Here is an 18,954-nt window from a genome sequence, read left to right on the forward strand (position 1 = left end):
AAAGCCTCCCCACTCTAAGCCATCCTAAACACACAATAGAAGAAAGTGCCCTAGCACCTCTTCCAGTTTTCTGCCCCTGGACCTCTCATCTAGAACAATACTAAGCCTTAAGGCACTCAGCTTTGCTTGCAAACAACACTAGGAGTGATATCACGCTACTACATATGACCTGTGTTTTTCACTCCATCATCCTCAGATACATCTCTATTTGAAGCTAAATTGCTTCTGTTAAGATTTATTTTTTTTTTCGAGACTTCAAAGTGGGGCATGGGGTGATCTCTCTAAGGAATAAGATGAAATCAGTCATACTCTAGGCTTCTTTGTGTCGTCTTTAGGATATGTGCTCCATCATACCTCGTCAGTTATTGGTGGGGGTGGAAGGGGAAGAAAGGCCAAGAAACATCTAAGGAGGAGGCGTATAATGCCTACTGTTCCAGGTGCTCATTGCTTTAATCAACCACATCATAAAAATCAGAAAGAAAGAAACCGCAATGAACAAAGGGAAAGGAAAAAACAACAGCCTTGTTCTCCCCAGCCTCTTCTTTCTCCTCTTCCTTCTCAGGGTGTGTTTGTGTGTGTGGGGGGGGGGGGGCGGGGGCACATCCGGGGCCCAGGGCTGGGTCCCAGGCAGGTCTGCTAGGCAGACAATTGAGTTTCACTTCCTGTCAACCCCGGAGCTGAGGCAAGATGTCTGGGGGCACAATGGGGGGGGGGGCTAGGGTTGGTATTGGACAGGGGCCACCTTAGGATTTCCTCTTGCAGAAAGGTCCATTGACCAATGCACCCCTGTAGGTAAAGGCTTCATCCCACACTCTCACCTCTAATAATCATTAGTAACAAGGCTAAGGACAGGATGCTGACCCAGTGAGGCTGAACCACAATTGCTGAAAGAGAGCAGTGGTTAAGGATGGTAGTGTTAGAACACTTGCAATAACTGTATTGAATGCAAATCAGTCTTTAAATGAGTCTTTTTCAGACCTTCTGAGTTGGGCCTTTGGTGGAAGTCAGGAAGGTAGAGCATGGGTTGGAAGACAAGCTGTGACCTGAGAAAACTTCAAAAGCTTCATGTCAAAGCTTTAGCAAGTTCCTAGTCAGTCATTACTCTCACCTTTTTTATTTTTTAAGTGGGCATACAGCCTAGTGTTAGAGACAGTCATTAATATTTGCTCTTCTCTACGGGTTCCAGCAGTACAGTTGGACATTAATCCAAGCCAAATTAGGGGATTTGGAGGAAGGTAAAACAATCAATAAGGAAAAAAAGACATAGTAGGGGAGGACAGAGCCAACACCTGAGGAGAGTAACCTGCAGCCGGCCACTCCCAGGCTGTAGGGGAAACGAGTTTAGCAGGACTTAAGGAACAACAGCTGCTGAAAAGAGCGGGGGAGGGAAAACATTTGGGTTCCTCTAAAGAATAGGGGAGGCACGGGGCAGGGCAGGACTGCAAAGGAAGTGACCGTACAAGCCCCGACTATTGGCGAGTTGCCCCGCTTTGGATCCCCAGCGCCCAGACCTGGACGAGATTCATTAGAATATTAACTGGCTCCGCCCAGAAGCCTTCACCCTGCCCTCTGACCCTGGGGCCCAGCCTGAGGAGGCTCCCGGGGTCGAAGGCCAGAGCAAACTTAGGCCGTCCTCACTACGCCGCCCGAATACCCCGGGCCGCCCCAGGGGCAGGGCCAGCTAGGGCTGCCCGCCCAACCCGGCCCGCCGCCGCCTCGGTCGTGGAATTCGGCAGCAGCCCTGAGGCTGCGGGGACAGGTGACCGACCGGCAGTACCCATTGCCTTGCACGCTCCTCTCGCGGATCTCTGTCCGGAGGGTTGAGCTGGGTAGCCGAGGGCAGTCGACACGAGATTTCGACCTCCCCACTTCTAAGAGGGGATCAGTTGGGGTCTTCCATTCACCCCTGACAACATTGGTGCGCCCCAGTGCGTTCCCGGAGTTTGCGCGCCCCATGTCCCCAAGCCCCTCTGGGACCTGGGTACAGAACAGGGCTTGAATATTCTAACTCATTTATCAGCCCCACTTTCCGGGTGCCGGTGGGCCTTGCCCCCTTTTCCCTCGAAGGTCCTGGACGAATGGAGAGGGGCCGTGCTTCGGAACTTCTCTCGGCGCCCAGAGGACTGCTTTACTCGGAGCAGGCACCCAGCACTGGCATCAGTGGAAGTAATAGAGCCTACGGGTTTTATTTTAGTCAAGCCTTTAGCTTCTTCTCCCTTCCTCCTCCTCCACCTCTGTCTACGAAATGGTGTACTCTCCCTTTAAGACTAAAATGGTGGCTGGCTACGATCAGGACTCCACTTCCGGTGGGGAGGGGGGCGGGACCCCAGCCCGCTCACGCCGGAAGTGGTTTGCGTTTTCAAGATGGCGACTCCCTATGTAACTGACGAGACCGGCGGTGAGTGCGGGAGGCGCGGAGCCGCTTCTCCCCGGGCTCTCGGGGCAGGGGTTCGGACTTGGAAAGGGGTCTGTGCCCCGCCCATCCCGGGGCCCCTCCTTTTGCCCCGCCCTCCGGACCGCCTTCCCCATTCATTCTCTCCTATGGGGTGTCACCTGCGCCCCCTTCTGGTCTCGTGTTTGGGGGTCTCTGCTTCCGGTCACCCAAACCCTGGGGTCCTTCAGTGCAAGTCCCTGCTCCAGGACCCTCATGGGCCCTTAGCTTTTCTCCAGCAGCTGGAGATCCCATGTCTGTTTTGGTTTCTCCAGGCTTGGGAGCTCCTATACTCTCAGTTCCCTCCAATTCCAGCTTTTCTCCTGTTCCCCTCCCCCATCTTTCAGCTGTACCTGCCTTCTGCCCTACCCCCAGCTCCGTTTTAATTCTCTTTCTCGAAGTTGTATCTGTTAAAGACCTCTTCATTGCTATATAATGCTTTTTCCATTCTCTCCCTCGTCTTCATTTTTGGGTCACTGAGGTTCAGAGGTGTGAAGGGAAGAAGAACCTAATATAACTTTCAGCTTGAGTTTTCTTCTTGATGGCATCACCCTTCTGTACCTTCTCTGGTGGTGATGGTGATAAAAGTTGAGGGATCTGAGGTGGAAGAAGGCAAACAGGAGGTGTCTAGGGGCCTTCCAAGCCCTCTGACAAGTTCATAGAATCCACTATCACTTCTGGCTAGAGAAGAACTTCCGGCCTGGCTGATTGAGATGCTGAAGTGTCCACTGTGTATGGAGGTTTATGTGTTGAAAACTGAAGTCAGTATTTTCATTTTTGTTTTGTCTCATTCTAATTTCCTCATCTTTAGAAAAATATGCATAGGAATATCTACCTAGTGACGATCAAATAAGATAGCATACGTGAAAGCAATTTAGAAAATGTTGTACAAGGCAAGGTGTTACAGTTTTTTGTAGCCTTCACTGTGGATGTGCCTTCTTCTGTAGAACTGACACTGTGTATGCTGTGTTTTAAAATGTGCCTTTTATGCTTCTTGCTTTGCTGCTTTGCATGTTCCTTAGGTCTCAGCCCACCTCTCCTATGGTATCTTATGACAAGCCAGACCTCTACTACTTCTCTCCAGCCTCATATTTCAAAGTGGTACACAGAACCTCTCTTCTCCTGTTCTCTACCCAGTGGGTCCTTCTTCTACTGGCTCCTTTAAATGTGTGCTTTGAAAATATTACTCATTGTCTGGTACACTTTTCTTTATTCTTAACTATTTTCTTTAAACTGATTTCATGAAAATCCAGATACCACCTTTCACCCTACCCTCCCACTAAGAGGTGTCTTCTGTTCTCTGTGACTATGTAGAAGAGAAGGAATCACACTGCTTTTTTGCTTTCTCTTACTACTACGAGGTCATTGACCTACCACTGTCACCTCTAATCTTCGTGGAAGGTATTGCCATGCAATCACGGCATTTTCTCTAAAACCTCAGGGCCATCATTTATTGTCCATAGGGCCGAGACCTATTGCATCACACTTTTTTCTGCACTGTGGTTCTTGCTCTTACTTGCAGTTTCTCCAGCATCTTTGGAATACTCTGATCTTATAGTTCCTCAGCACAAGCCTTTCCTTTGTTTTTTGTTTTTTTTCCCCTTAAGTAGGCTCCATGCTCAGTGTGGAGCCTAACTTGAGCTTGAACTCATGACCCTGAGATCAAGAGTTGGCTGCTTAACCAACTGAACTACAGGCACCCCTCCTCTGTATTTTTTAAGTAGCTAACATCAGGGGCGCCTGGGTGGCTCAGTCGGTTAAGCGTTCCACTCTTGGTTTCAGCTCAGGTGGTAATCTCAGTGTCGTGAGATCCAGCCCCGCATCGGGCTCTGGGCTCAGCACAGAGTCTGCTTGTCCCTCTCCTCTGCTCCCTCCCTGCTTGCTCTCCCTCAGTCTCTCAAATAAATAAATGAATAAAATATTAAAAAAATTAAAGTAGCTATACATCAGAATCACTACAACCGGGACCTCGTCTATGACGCTGCTTCCCTTCAAGTGCTCTCCATCACTTTAGCCTCCTTACCAGTTACCTTTTTCACGATTTCACATTCACAGAATCTGCTTTCTGCCCTTCTTAGGTTCTTGACCTTTCCCATTTCATTGCATCTACCAGTACCTTCATGACTCCCTTTGATGCTGCTCTGCTAGACCTTGGTGACTAGCCACTTTGATACTATCTTCATTGCTTTTCTTCATTTATTTTGATTTCTGTACTCAGCAAGCACTTCTGTTATCTTGAATCATACCCATCACCTATTTTCTTGGCTTCTACGTCTAGGCCACGGCACATGGCTAGAGAAAAAGCACAAAACTAGCTATATTCAGTATAATGTAACTTAGTGTTAACTTCTGCCAAGGTCCCGGCTTCTCTCCAATTCTTTTTTCTTTGCTTATAGTCTACCATCGCTATTTCCCCCAACCTTTTCCAGCATTCTGTGACCCTCCCTTTAATTCTCTCTCTGTAGCAGATGGCTTCATTTTTTTCCCCCACTTTCTATTTCATTGAAAAGTCAAGGCTTATCATTTTTGTCTCTTTCCTATTCACAGCCTGATTTCTTGAATAACAGGTCTACACATACTGTTTTCATTTTCTTACTGCTTATTTGTCCCTTAATTCTTTACGGTTTTGTTTCTAGTGCCAGCCTCTTTTCTTAGTTGCCAATTCCCTTTTCTAATCGATTGGTGAATAACTTTCATTCTTGAATATACGGTCACACCTTAAATTCAGTCTGCCCGAAATCAGTATTTTTTTTCCTTCCTTATTTCTGTTAATGGCATCCTTGTCCTAGCCAACCCAAGATCAACTTTTTGCACCATCTCTCTCTTTTTTTTTTTTTAAAGATTTTATTTATTTATTCGACAGAGATAGAGACAGCCAGCGAGAGAGGGAACACAAGCAGGGGGAGTGGGAGAGGAAGCAGCAGGCTCATAGCGGAGGAGCCTGATGTGGGGCTCGATCCCATAACGCCGGGATCACGCCCTGAGCCGAAGGCAAATGCTTAACCGCTGTGCCACCCAGGCGCCCCATCATCTCTCTCTTTTTAATTTTAAATAGACTTTGTTTTCTAGAACAGTATTAGATTTATAGAAAACTTGAGAAGATGATACAGATAATTCCCATATACGTTACACTCGGTTTCTCCTATTATTAACATCTTACATTACATTAGTATGGTACCATTATTGCAATTAATGAACCATTGTTGATTCATTATTATTAACTAAAGTAGACACGTTATTCAGATTTCCTTAGTTTTTACCTTTCTTTTCTGTTCCAGGTTCCTGTCCCAGATACCACATTACTTTTAGTTCTGATGTCTCCTTAAGCTCCTGTTGGCTGTGACCGTTTTTTAGACTTTCCTTGTTTTTGATGACCTTGACAGTTTTGAGGAGTACTAGTCAAGTATTTTATAGGATGCCTCTCTTTTGAAATTTGTCTGATGTTTTGCTCATGATTAGTCTGGGGTTATGTGTTTTTGGGGTACAACCTCAGAGAAAAGTGACATTTTCATCATATCAAGGGTACATATAATAATGTTTTTTTTGTTTTTTTTTTTTACTGTTGCTACTGACCATGATTACCTGGCTGAAGTAGTATTTGTAGGGTTTCTCCACTGTAAAGTTACCTTTTTTTTTTTCTTCTTTTCCATACTGTACTCTAGAAGAAAGTCTCTATTCACAGCCTGTACTTAAAGAGTGGGAAGTTACGTTTCCTTCCTCAAGGATGGAATATTTACATATGTTATTTGGAATTTTTCTGCAGATTTGTCTCTTCTCCATTTATTTATTCAGTCATTTATTTATAGCAATATGGACTTTGGGTTGTAATCCAATACTATTTATTTTATTGCTCAGATGTTCCAGCTGTGGGCATTGGGAGCTCTTTTAGTTGGCCCCATGTCCCTTTGACGTACCCCCAACAGTGTAGGTTTTTGTTTTTGTTTTTTTTAGCTCTTCCTTACTTTCTGGCACTAGAAGATGCTCCAGGCTCGTCTTTTGTATTTCCTGTCCCAGTCCTAGAATCAGCCATTTCTCCAAGGAGCCCCTGTTCCTTTTACTGGAGAATGGTATCAAGAAACCAAGATCAGAGCACTAGGTATTTTTGTTGTATTTGTGGCTATTTGTTGCATCATCTTTTATTCCTTTCATTCCCCATCCCCTGCCATACGCCAGTTGTCAAAATGTCATTCTTCTATTCCTACTGCCATTATCCTTACTTATCGCATCTTTGGTACTTGTTAGCTAGATGGCCTTGGGAATTTTAAGCCTTGGGAATCTAAGCTTTAGTGTTCTCATCAATGAAATTGGAATAATAACTCCTACAACATAGGATTATTGTGAGAATTGAAATTTAAATGAAAGAATGTACATTTCTGGCACATAGAAAGTGCCCAGCAAATGGTTCTGTAATTATTACTGCTATGTAAGGATTATTATATGGATCAGAAGAGATTATATATGCAAAGTATCAAGCATAGTACTTGGGTCATTCTGCATGCCTGATAAAATTCCATTTTCCTTTATCCTGAAAATATTGCTGTGACCTCCTAAATAGTTGTCCTATCTCCAGTCTCTCTGTTCCAATTCATATGACACACTGTTGTCAAATTACTGTTCCTTAAGTACAGATTTACTTATGGAATTTTTGTTCAATATAAATTATCGGGGCACCTGGGTGGCTCAGTTGTTAAGCATCTGCCTTTGGCTCAGGACGTGATCCCAGAGTCCTGGGATCGAGCCCCACATCAGGCTCCTCCGCTGGGAGCCTGCTTCTTCCTCTCCCACTCCCCCTGCCTGTGTTCCTTCTCTCGTTGGCTGTCTCTATCAAATAAATAAATAAAATCTTAAAAAAAAAAAAAAATATATATATATATATCATCCACCCAGAGTCAGCTGTTTAATTTGGCACGTATCTTTCTGATCTTTATTTTTTCTGTGCATTTTAAAAATATTTTTGAAATGGATGGTATATACAATTATATTTTGCCTTTTCATTTAACTTTATGCCATAAATAGTTTTCCTTGCTATTAGAAACTCTTTGTAAACCTTTTTTAAAATACTGGCAGAATGTTTTATTGTTTGGGCATGCACCCACTCTTTTTTTTTTTTTTTTAAGATTTTATTTATTTATTTGACAGAGATAGAGACAGCCAGCGAGAGAGGGAACACAAGCAGGGGGAGTGGGAGAGGAAGAAGCAGGCTCATAGCAGAGGAGCCTGATGTGGGGCTCGATCCCATAACGCCGGGATCACACCCTGAGCTGAAGCCAGACGCTTAACCGCTGTGCCACCCAGGCGCCCCTGGGCATGCACTCACGCTTATGTTTCTTCTGTTATTGAACTTTTAGATTGTTTCCAGAATTTTTGTTAGAACTCTATGATGTTTTTGTGCATAAATTTTTGCCTGCATTTAGGGTTATTTTCTTAGGATTGAGTTCCCAGAAGTAAAATTATTGGGTTAGAGAGTACAGGCATTTATTGATTTATTATTAAGTATAAAGTTAATTCATGTTGATTTCAGGAACCTTGGAAAACGTTTTTGTAAGCAGTATAAAATAGAAGTCACACGCATATTTGTTAATTCTAGAACCCAGAGATCACCATAGCTACGCGTCCTTTTAGCTTTTCTTTCTGTGCACATATGTAGCCTATCTATATTTTACATAATTGGGATCATACCAAATGGCTATATTTCCCAAAATATGATCCTCGGAATGCTTAGTAGTCCTATGAGATGTGCTACAAAATAAGTAAAAACAAAATAAATAACATAAATAAGGTTCCTGTGGTCAGATAAATTTGGGAAAAGTAAATCACACTTCCATTGTGGATATTTACAGGAATAAGAACACATTAGCTCATTTAAGTCCTGCGGATAAAAACAAAATTGTTTTTCTTTGTTGAACCCAGAATTGCACAAACTTATTTAACAATTTTTGGGGGTAACCCTTGTTAATATCTTATGGAAGTAGTGTTTTATATAACAAAAGCTTTGGAAAATGTTGGGAAACGATAGGACTACCTTTATTGTCTTGCTATGTTAGCCAAATTGCTTTCTAAAGGGTTTTACCACCAACAATATATGACTATGCTAGTTTAACCATGTCTTTGACCGCACTGGTATTCTCATCTTCAAAAATTCTACTACTTTGACAGATGGAAATTATATTTTATTGTTTTATATTTATATTTTCTTTGATTATTAGTAAGATTGAACTTTTTTCCATCTTTTTCATTTATAACAATATGCAATAGTAGTGTAAAATACACAGCCTTTGGAACAAACCCACCACCTGGGTTTGAACTCTGCAGCTTATTGACTGTAACTTTGGGCAAGCTATTAAATTTCTCATCATTTGGTAGCTGTTACTCTCTTTTTGGAATTGTGAAATTTACATATGTACCATTTGCTCTTAGATACTATTTAATATGAGCCCACTTTTCAGTATAGTATCACCACATACTAGGTCTCTGTCTATAACTCCCAGTGAAACTGGGCTGTGTGGTGTAAGGCGGAATAGCATTGTGCCTTTGTGGTCCTGGACACATCTTTAACCTCTTGAAGACTCTCAATCTCAGCTGTAGATGATATTATCTACCCATTGTCTAGACTCAATAAAGTAAGGTATGTAAAGTTCCTGATGCAATGCAGCCACTTATTATGCTTATTAAATGCTCTTTCCTAACTGTTCTTAACATACTGTGAGTTTTCCACTGCAATGATTTTGCTTGTTGTTACTTCTCTTAGAAGGCGCCTTCCTTTCCTTTCTCTGCCTGCAGAAATATCAGCCACTGATTTGTTACTGTTATTAGTACTGCTACCTAGTATTTGAGGTCAGGTCCCTTAGATTCTCCTGATTTTCTGTCATTTTCCCCCATCAAATAGGGTGTGATTATTCTCTTGAAATCTGGTACCAGTGTGTATCAGTATCTCTTAAGATACCTAAGACATTTATATTTTTGTTTTATTCCTTGCCTAACTTGTCCACCCTCTTCCTTAGACTATAAATTGCTTGATTAAAAAAAAAATATTTGACAGAGAGAGAAAGAGCACAAGCAGAGGGGAGCAGCAGGCAGAGGGAAAGGGAGAAGCAGCTCCCCGCTGAGCAGAGAGCCCAACGTGGGGCTCAATCCCAGACCCTGGGATCATGACCTGACCCAAAGGCAGCCACTTAACTGAGCCACCCAGATGCCCAAATTGCTTTAAAGTAGGGACCATTTTACTCCCTCTTGATAATCCCTATAGCATTTAATAGGGTACTTTCTCATAGGAAGCTTTCAATAAGTGTTTATTACATTTAATTAATTTATAGTCTGGTTTCTTTTTTTTTTTTTAAGATTTTATTTATTTATTCGACAGAGAGAGAGAGACAGCCAGTGAGAGAGGGAACACAAGCAGGGGGAGTGGGAGAGGAAGAAGCAGGCTCATAGCGGAGGAGCCTGATGTGGGGCTCGATCCCACAACGCGGGGATCACGCCCTGAGCCGAAGGCAGATGCTTAACCGCTGTGCCACCCAGGCGTCCCTATAGTCTGGTTTCTGACTACTTCTCTGAAGCTATATTCTTGGAGATAACTAGAAATTTCCAAATTGCCAAAATCAGTAATCTTTTTCTTCTCAATTTTCCTTTTCCTTAATATCTGTGTGTTATTTAATACCCTTAATCAGCTCCCCTTTAAACTCTTCTGGTCTCCATGGCGTAACACTGTCCTGGTTCTCCTCTCCTAGAATTGTTTTCTGTTACTGCCGACACCTTTGCATTCCTGAGGAAGGTGATCATGACCGTTTTTCCAGGGTCATTCCTGCATATTGGATCTTCTCTTTCTGTATTTTCTCCAGGGGGAACTACATCTTGGTGTTCTAATTCTTGGTCTTGAGATCATCCCCAGGCTCAGATTTGTCACACAGGCCTTTCTTACTTGAAGCGGGTCACAGGGATTCAACACACCCTTAACAATCACTTTCACCTAACCCCTCAGAGTCTTGTCCCTTGCTTGCTGTCTTGTCTCTTCGCTTTGTTCTTGCCACTCCCGAAAACAAGGCCCTTTACAGTTTAAGGCAACAGATTAAGGATTACAAAACAGCAGATGTGGGAAAATAGCTGAATTTACCAAGTTCTTATAGTAGCAATCTCTCATCTGTAGTTTCTGACTTTCTCAAGGGGGTTCCCTGAAAATCCTGATATCCTGCCCTTGGTTTTTATTTCTAGGGGTAGGAATCTCCAAACCATTCCCTTCATTTTGACTTTACCTTTGGATACCGTGAAGGCCAGAGAATGGAACCAAGAGAACATAGAATAGGTGCTGCTTTGTGATAATGGACTATTTGGATCTCAGGGCTTCCAGTTAGGATGCCATTCAAGAAGCTTCTGCCATGTCTTTTCTCACATTCCATCTTTACTAGTCTTAAGCCTTGAACTATAATCTTTGTGCAGTTATCTTAAATATATGTTTCGAGCATTGTCCTTTTCTCCTTAATTTCATGTAAAACACTGCCTGTCTAGAATTGAATTATTTTCACAGTTGTCATCTTCTCTGAACTTTCTTTGTCGTTTTAATGTTGTTGTTGTTTGTTTTAATTCCAGTGTAATTAATGTACAGTGTTGTATTAGTTTCAGGTATTGAATTTTCTTTGTATTGGTGATTTTTATCCTCCAAATTTTGCACATTCAAGAGTGATACTGTAATTAGTTTGTGTTCTTTTTTACTGCCTTTCTTCCTCACTAGAATGCATGATACAAAAAGGCAAGACCTTTGCTTGCTTTGTTCATTGTTGTATCCCTAGTTCCTGTAACAATGCCTGGCACAACACCCAGGACTCAATAAACATTTAAAATCCATGTGTGAATAAATATTATTACCATATGCCCAGTTTACCCACAGGTATGTTGTGAAAAATAAGAGAATACATGTGAAAAGCACCAGATTAAACCCGTTATAGCACAGTTTCAGTTATCTCGTCTAATTCAAATCTTGGCAGTCTTCAGGTCCTGTTGACTTCTTCGTAATGAATTTCTCTTTCATTTTCCTCTCGATACCCATAGAGACTAAATCCGTTTTTCTCTATTGTGACTGTTATTTTCATTTGTTTTACTTTTAGCTTCTATTACACATTTTGAGGTTAATCCTCAAGCACTGCTTTGAGCAGATCCTCTGTACTCTGGTTTTGGCCTCAGTGTTCTCCCACAGTCTGAAGCTTACGTCCAAATTCAAGAGGAGCTTGGATACCTTTCATATTCTGACTGATTTACTTCTAGTCTCTTTTCCCATTACATGGGCTTTTTGCCTAAAATATACTAGGTTCTTGTTCTCTAATATGATGCTTAGATTTACTTATTTATTTAAAAGAAATTTTTTAAAGATTTTATTTTTAAGTAATCTTTATACCCAATGTTGGGCTTGAACTCGCAACCCTGGGATCAAGAATCACATGATCTACCAACTGAGCCAGCCAGGCGCCCCTCTTTATTTATTAATTTGAATTAATTACAGCCTTCTATAGGCCAGGCGCTTTACCTCAGAGATCAAAGACAAAGTGTCTGCTCTCAAGGAAGTCCGTAATTATGGTAAACGGTAGAGCATGATGAAAGCCGAAACAGGTGCTGTGCACAAAGGGCTGCTTTTAACCTGGCTGGGGTGGGAAGGTCAGGGAAGACTTCACTGAAGAGTTTATACTTGAACTTGACTTTTAAAGACCAATAGGAATTAGCTAAGAATCAAGGAGAGTCTATCCCAGGCCAAAAGAAGCAAAAGCAAAAAGGCCTAGAGAATGGAGGCACAGCTCTGGTGTGACTTGTGAGTATTTCAGTGGCTGGAGCAGAGTGTGACTGACTAAGCGCTTAGAGACTGGAGACGGCTAGCAAGGCCTTCTGTGCGTAGTCCCGGCCTCCGTGTAAATACCCTGAGGGCAATAGGAATCCGGAAAGAATTTTAAGCAGGGTCCTGACTAGTCTAGTTGGCCCTTTGTGTTGTCCCATATGCCCGAAATACTTCCCTTTCTCGTGTTTTCTCATAATCACATCCCCCCACCTCCACCTGTCTAAATCTTGCTCATTTTCCAAAGATCATAACAGGTCTGTGTCCTCCACAAAATCTTTATAAATCACCAGGTCAAAGGTAATTTCACTCTTTGTTGTGTACCCCTTCTCCAAACCATTTAGGTTTGAAACCTAAAATGAGAGTTTTTTTTTTTTTAAGATTTTATTTTTGGGGCACCTGGCTGGCTCAGTTGGTTAAGTGCCAGCCTTCAGCTCAGGTCATGGTCTCAGGGTTCTGGGATGAAGATGTGACCCCGCGCCCTCCTCCCCCCCCCCGGGGGGGGGGGTCAGGCAGAGGAGTCTGCTTCTCCCTCTCCCTCTGCCCCTCCTCCACCCCCTGCTCGTGTGTCCTCTCTCTCAAATAAATAAAATCTTTTTAAAAAAAGATTCAAATGAATATAAAGTTGAAAAGGTTTTGGGGTGCCTGGGCGGCTCAGTCGTTAAGCGTCTGCCTTCGGCTCAGGTCATTGGGATCCAGCCTGCATCAGGCTTCCCGCTCAGCGGGGAGCCTGCTTCTCCTTCTCCCTCTGCCTGCGGCTCCCCCTGCTTATGCTCGCTCTTACTGTGTCAAATAAATAAATAAAATCTTAAAAAAAAAAAGGTTTTAAGTAATTTCCACACCCAACATGGGGCTTGAACTCAAAACTCTGAGATCAAGAGTTGCACACTCCACTGACTGAGCCAGCCAGGCGCCCTTAAAATGAGATATTTTTAAAACCCACAATATAACAACATTAATGGGCATTCTTAAAAAGAAAGATTCATTGGACAAATATTTATTGAATGCATACCATGTGCCAGATATTAAACTCCTTAGCTGGCATTTCAAGGTCTGACCGTCCCCCCCCTTACTTGCTTTACACCAGCCCTCTGACTCAGCCACCATCTCCTGAACATGCCGGCTCTGTTCCCACGTGTGACATTTTGTTTCAGGAGGAGCTATTTTGAATCCATTCTGCCTCCCTGTTTACTTACATGAGTTTGATTCTTTCTTTAAAGCCCAGCTCCGGTCAGTCCTCCCTCCATGCAGCCTCGGCTTTCTCATGCTCTACTTTACACTGCTGTCTTTAGACCGTTGCATTACGCGAGCGGTATCATCAGCCCCTCTCTCACTCACCAGACCACCTTCAAATTCCTTGACACTGCGTCGAAGGCTTTCCAAGGCCTGGCCCCATTTTATAATTATTCCCTAACACGAACTGTCTGATTCACCCGCACTCCTCTTACTTTCTGTTCTCTAAATACTCCACGCCCCTTCCCACGTCCATGCCTTTCTTTGCCTGCTTGTTCTTTGTCCTGTCTCTTCTGTCAGATCTTACCCATTTTCTGTAACAGTTCTTTTTTTAGTTTTAATTTATTAATGATACTCGCATTTTGAACAAAAAGCCAATTCATGGAACAATATATAATCCGTGTGGAAGGACCTAGACTTGACTTTTTCTTTTTTTTAAGATTTTATGTATTAGAGAGAGAGAGCACAAGCAGGGGGAGCAGCAGGCAGAGGGAGAGGGAGAAACAGGCTGTCCGCCTGAGCCACCCAGGCGCTTCCAGACTTACTTTTTTTTAACAAATCTTTCTTTCTTTTTTACAAAAGTAATACTTAAAAAAAAATGTAATACGTGGGGTGGCAGGCTGGTTCAGTTGATGGAGCACGTGACTTCCTCTCAGGGTTGTGAGTTCAAGCCCCACGTTGGGTGTGGAGCCTACTAAAAAACACACACACATACACAACACATAATACAAGATATATATGTATATATAAGATTCTTAAAAACATATTCATGGTATAAATAAAAGTATCTATGAAGGTGGGAAGTGTTACATATTAATGGTTAATGGTTTCTATTACCTCTTCTTCCAGGTTGCCCCTCTTAAGATACCCAGCATTAAAGGCTTGGTATCTTGGTATGTGTCTTTCCACACCTTTCTCCTTGCCCTGTGCATAGACCGTATGGACTGTTAAGTGCTGCTCCTTGCCCCAACAAAATTGGGAGCATACCTTTCATCAACAGTTCTCAAAATGTTGTCCAGGACCCTTGGGGGTTCCCTAAGACCCTTTCAGGAAGTCTGCAAGTGTAACTATTTTTATTATATACTGAGATGTTAATTGCCTTTTTTGCTGGGTTGACATTTGCTGTGAGGGTGCTAGCACAGAGGCAGGTAAAACTGCTGGCCCCTCAGCACTAATCGAGGTGGTTGTATCAATGATATCAACTCCCGCTCACGTGCTCCTCACTGCCACATGCAGTAAATAATGCCAGTTTCACTTAAGAATATCTTGGATTATACATTAAGATTTATGAATTTTATTAAACCCTGGCCCTTGAATACACATCTTTTTACTTTTTTCCAGCTTTATTGAAATATAATCGACATTGTGTAGGTTTAAGGCGTGCAATGTGATGACTTGATACATGTATGTATTGTGAAATGTTTACCACAGTAAGGTTAGTGAGCACATCCGTCACATAGTGACTATTGTGTTGTTCAAGTCTCCTCTCGTAGCAACTTCAAGTATACGATACAGTTCTATTACCGATGGTTACCATGCTGTACGTCAGATTCCCCAGAACGTACTCATTTTATAACTGAAAGTTACTCATCTTTTTAATGTTCTCTGTGGACTAAGTGGGAAGTGAGGGTGAAACACTCGGCTGCAGACTGAAGTAAGGCGGGATCTTAAGGAAAAGCACTGGCACAGTTGTCCACATGTGCAAGCGAAACAGGCTTTCTTTTCACAGAACACCATTTTTACGTCAAAGAACTGCTGACAAACTCGTAATTGAGAACTGGGTATCTGATAGGCATTTTCCTGAAAATGAAGGAAGTGAGCCTGTCATTTCAAGGAAAACAACTGACAGTATTTGTTGCCATTGGTAAAATTCAAGACTTTAAGTAAAAATTAGAAATCTGGAAAACTTGAATTTGCCACTATGGGCTTGACAGCTTCCCAGTAAAGACTTTTCTGATGAGATTAATGACTTTTTTTTAAGGTTTATTTATTTATTTTAGAGAGAGCACGAGCAGGAGGGGTAGAGGGAGAGAGAATCTCAAACAGACTACGAGCTGAGCTTTGAGCCTGACGCAGAGGCTTGATCTCTTTACCCCCAGATGACCACCTGAGCCGAAACCAAGAGTCAGATGCTTAACTGACTGTGCCACCCAGGTACCCTGTGTGTGTGTTTTTTTAAATTAATGTATTTATTTGGGGGGGGGCGCCAAGGGAGAGAATCTCAAGCAGACTCCCTGCTGAGCGTGGAGCTTGATGCATGGCTCCAAACCACGACCATGAGATCATGACCTGAGCCCAAACCACGAGTTGGACACTTAACCGACTGAGCCACCCAAGTGCCCCTGGGTTTTTTAAATACTGCATAGTAAAATAAATAATATTACAGAATAGGAGCATAAGGGGGATCCTGAAAGAAAAACGCTTTGAGGATGACTGCTGTACACGCTGTCCTGCAACTTGCTTTTTCACTTACTCTGTCCTGAGCGCCATCCAAGCCGGAGTCAGTGCATTTATAGCTGACATTCTCTTCCATAACCGCGTGGTGTTCCATCGTGTGGTGGTCCACATGCGTTCAGGTACTCGTCTATTGATGGCCATCCAAGTTGCTTTCGGGTCTTCCTATTTTAAGTAAGGCAGCAACAAGCATCCTTTACATATACCCTTGTGTCCTGGTGCTTCTATATTTGTAGTATGGATCCTTCAAAGTTGACCTGTTTGTCATGACTCATCTTAATAAAACTTCCCCTCCCTACATCTCCGGTCATTTCTCCTTCCTGCCGTTCTTGTTTTTGCCCCTTTTTGGCCTCTTATTCGTTTATTGCCTTTTGATGCCTCCATGGTATTGTCTTGTGTTTTTCCTTTTTTAAACTCTTCCCCTTTGCCTGTCCCATCTTGCCAGCTAGATTAAAAATAGAAAATAGTGTAAAAATAGAAACTCTTGGGGCGCCTGGGTGGCTCAGTTGGTTAAGTGTCCGACTCTTGGTTTCGGCTCAGTCATGATCTCAGGGTCCTGAGACTGAGGGCTCTGCGCTCAGCAGGGAGTCTGCTTGAAGATTCTCTCCCTCTGTCCTTCCCCCGCCCCCCCATGCACTCCCTCTCTCTCTCAAATAAATAAATAAAATCCTTAAAAAAAAAAAAAAAAGAACCCCCTGAGGGCAGGGATGGTGTATGATAACAGTGTTTGGTCACCCAGTGAGTAATGACAAGGGGGATTGAAGGTTGATGAGCCAGAAGGATGCCTTCATGGTTGCATTTAGTGGCTGGATGGGTGTCGAGGAAAGTGCATTCACGCATTCTTTCAAATTAAGAACTATTTGAAAATAGGAAGAGTAACTGTCTAACTTAATTCTGTCATTGCAGGCAAATATATCGCCTCAACACAACGACCTGACGGGACCTGGCGCAAGCAACGGAGGGTGAAAGAAGGCTATGTGCCCCAGGAGGAGGTCCCAGTGTGCGTGGTTAGGCGTGAGGAGGGGGTACTTAATGGGGTCCCTACAGAAAAGAAGACTCTCCTGATCCCAAGATCCCAGGAAATGGAAGGAGGGAGCAACTATCTGAGAAAGAAAAGGAGAGGGAGGTTACAAGTGCCTAGTCCTGTTCCTTTGGCTTCTGTTCTTCAGAACCTCCAAATAGCATTCAGAGATAGGGAACTCTGAGACCTAGAGACCTTCCCACAGCCTGCAGAACAGGGGAAAATTGGAGAGGGACCACAGGAGAGGAAGGAAGCAAGGAAGTGAAGGGCGAAGTGATTTGGAAGGTTAAGAAAAGGGCTCCAAAAGTCAGTGATTCTTTGAAACTGTTGACCTCTCTCCCCTTCAGGTATGAGAACAAGTATGTGAAGTTTTTCAAGAGTAAACCAGAACTGCCCCCAGGTCTGAGCCCCGAGGCCACTGCTCCTGTCACCACATCTAGGCCTGAAGGGGGCGAGCCAGGCCTCTCCAAGACAGCCAAACGCAACCTGAAGCGGAAGGAGAAGCGGCGGCAGCAGCAGGAGAAGGGGGAGGCAGAGGCCTTGAGCCGGACTCTCGATAAGGTGTCTTTGGGAGAGACTGCCCAACTCCCCAGTGCTCCGCAGGGCTCCCGGGCAGCCTCTACCGCAGCCTCTGAGCAGCCTGACTCAGCTGTCACCACTGAGAAGGCCAAGAAGATAAAGAACCTAAGGAAGAAGCTTCGGCAGGTGGAAGAGCTGCAGCAGCGGATCCAGGCTGGGGAAATCAGCCAGCCCAGCAGAGAGCAGCTGGAGAAGCTAGCCAGGAGGAGGGCGCTAGAGGAGGAGCTCGAGGACTTGGAGCTGGGCCTGTGAGGCCTTTGGGGAGTAGGGAATGGACTGCAGAACAAACCATGGGGCTCTCTGGGGTCCTGGGGAAGGTGGGCAGCGGCAGTCAGGAGGGGGTACCCCTCATCCTGGCTCACTTCCACCTCTCATGGCCCAACTCCGTCCTCCAGAGCCTAGCCTCGCCGTCATTCCTTCCCTCTTCTTCCCAACTCCTATTTTTTGGACTTTTCTCCCTCCCATTCCCAGTGTTGAAAATCTCAGTGACTACCCCAGGTACCTTTGCTGCTGATTTGGGTGTCTTGTTTAAAAGAAAATTGGGTGGGTGGGAATCTCTTGGAGAACTGAGGTCGAGGGTAGGGGGAGTACACCCAAGTCTTGGAGTCTTGGTTCCTGTTCACAGTGTTTATGGGTTATTTCTCCCTCCATCCCTCACCTTTTTTTTTTTTTTTTTTTTAAGAACAGAATAAACTCAAGTAGACAACATGTCTGGCTTTGTCCCTCTCTTTTCAGCTTCTAGTAGTGTTTTATCTCCTTCAGTTTGGTATAGGAAGACAAGTGTTGGGAGTAATGTTCCTTTTAATTTTTAAATTTTTTTTTTTAAAGATTTTATTTATTTATGTGACAGAGAGACAGCCAGCGAGAGAGGGAACACAGCAGGGGAGCGGGAGAGGAAGAAGCAGGCTCCTAGCAGAGAAGCCCGATGTGGGGCTCGATCCCGGAACGTCGGGATCACGCCCTGAGCCTAACGACTGCACTACCCAGGCGCCCCTAATTTTTAAATTTTTAAAAAAAGATTGTATTTATTTATTTGAAAGAGAGGCACAGAGAGCACACGCATGATCAGGGAGAGGAGTAGAGGGAGAGGGAGAAGCTGACTCCCCGCTGAGCAGGGAGCTCCTGGGGCTCGATCCCCGGACTCCAGGATCATGATCTGAACCGAAGGCAGACGCCTAACCAACTGAGCCACCCAAGCACCCCTATTTCTTTTAATTTTTAAAAATTGTGGGGGGTGCTTGGGTGGTTCAGTTGGTTAGGCGTCTGCTTTCCGCTCAGGTTCATGACCCCAGGGTCCTGGGATCGAGCCCCGCATCTGGCTCCCTGCCCAGTGGGGAGCCTGCTTCTCTCTCTGCAGCTCCCCCTGATTGTGCTCACTCTCTCTCTGTCAAATAAATAAATTGAATCTTTAAAAAAAAATTG

At 43.8% G+C, this 18,954-nt stretch overlaps 1 protein-coding gene across 3 annotated transcripts; it reads left to right on the top strand.

Annotated features, from left to right (window-relative positions):
* Window positions 1–1,724: 1,724 nt before the first annotated feature.
* Window positions 1,725–18,240, top strand: PYM1 (PYM homolog 1, exon junction complex associated factor). Of its 3 annotated transcripts, none has more exons than XM_026500318.4 (3): window positions 1,725–2,166; window positions 16,839–16,932; window positions 17,301–18,240. In XM_026500318.4, the coding sequence occupies exons 1-3, from the start codon at window positions 2,079–2,081 to the stop codon at window positions 17,782–17,784; spliced, it is 666 nt and encodes a 221-aa protein (XP_026356103.1). In that variant the 5' UTR covers window positions 1,725–2,078; the 3' UTR covers window positions 17,785–18,240. The 3 variants fall into 3 exon arrangements, with proteins under 3 accessions (XP_026356103.1, XP_026356104.1, XP_057172495.1); XM_026500319.4 differs by lacking the exon at window positions 1,725–2,166 and adding an exon at window positions 2,183–2,398; XM_057316512.1 differs by lacking the exon at window positions 1,725–2,166 and adding an exon at window positions 14,285–14,371.
* Window positions 18,241–18,954: the final 714 nt, after the last annotated feature.

This window comes from Ursus arctos, unplaced genomic scaffold, assembly GCF_023065955.2.
Source record: "Ursus arctos isolate Adak ecotype North America unplaced genomic scaffold, UrsArc2.0 scaffold_21, whole genome shotgun sequence".
NCBI lineage: Eukaryota > Metazoa > Chordata > Mammalia > Carnivora > Ursidae > Ursus > Ursus arctos.

What these genes read in the sequence shown, in the direction of transcription:
- PYM1 (XM_026500318.4), top strand. Translation starts at nt 2,079, where the DNA reads ATGGAGAGGGGCCGTGCTTCGGAACTTCTCTCGGCGCCCAGAGGACTG. An exon ending in CAGCACTGGCATCAGTGGAA is followed by an intron (nt 2,167 to 16,838) that starts GTAATAGAGCCT and finishes CTGTCATTGCAG; the next exon opens with GCAAATATATCGCCTCAACA. An exon ending in CCCCAGGAGGAGGTCCCAGT is followed by an intron (nt 16,933 to 17,300) that starts GTGCGTGGTTAG and finishes TCTCCCCTTCAG; the next exon opens with GTATGAGAACAAGTATGTGA.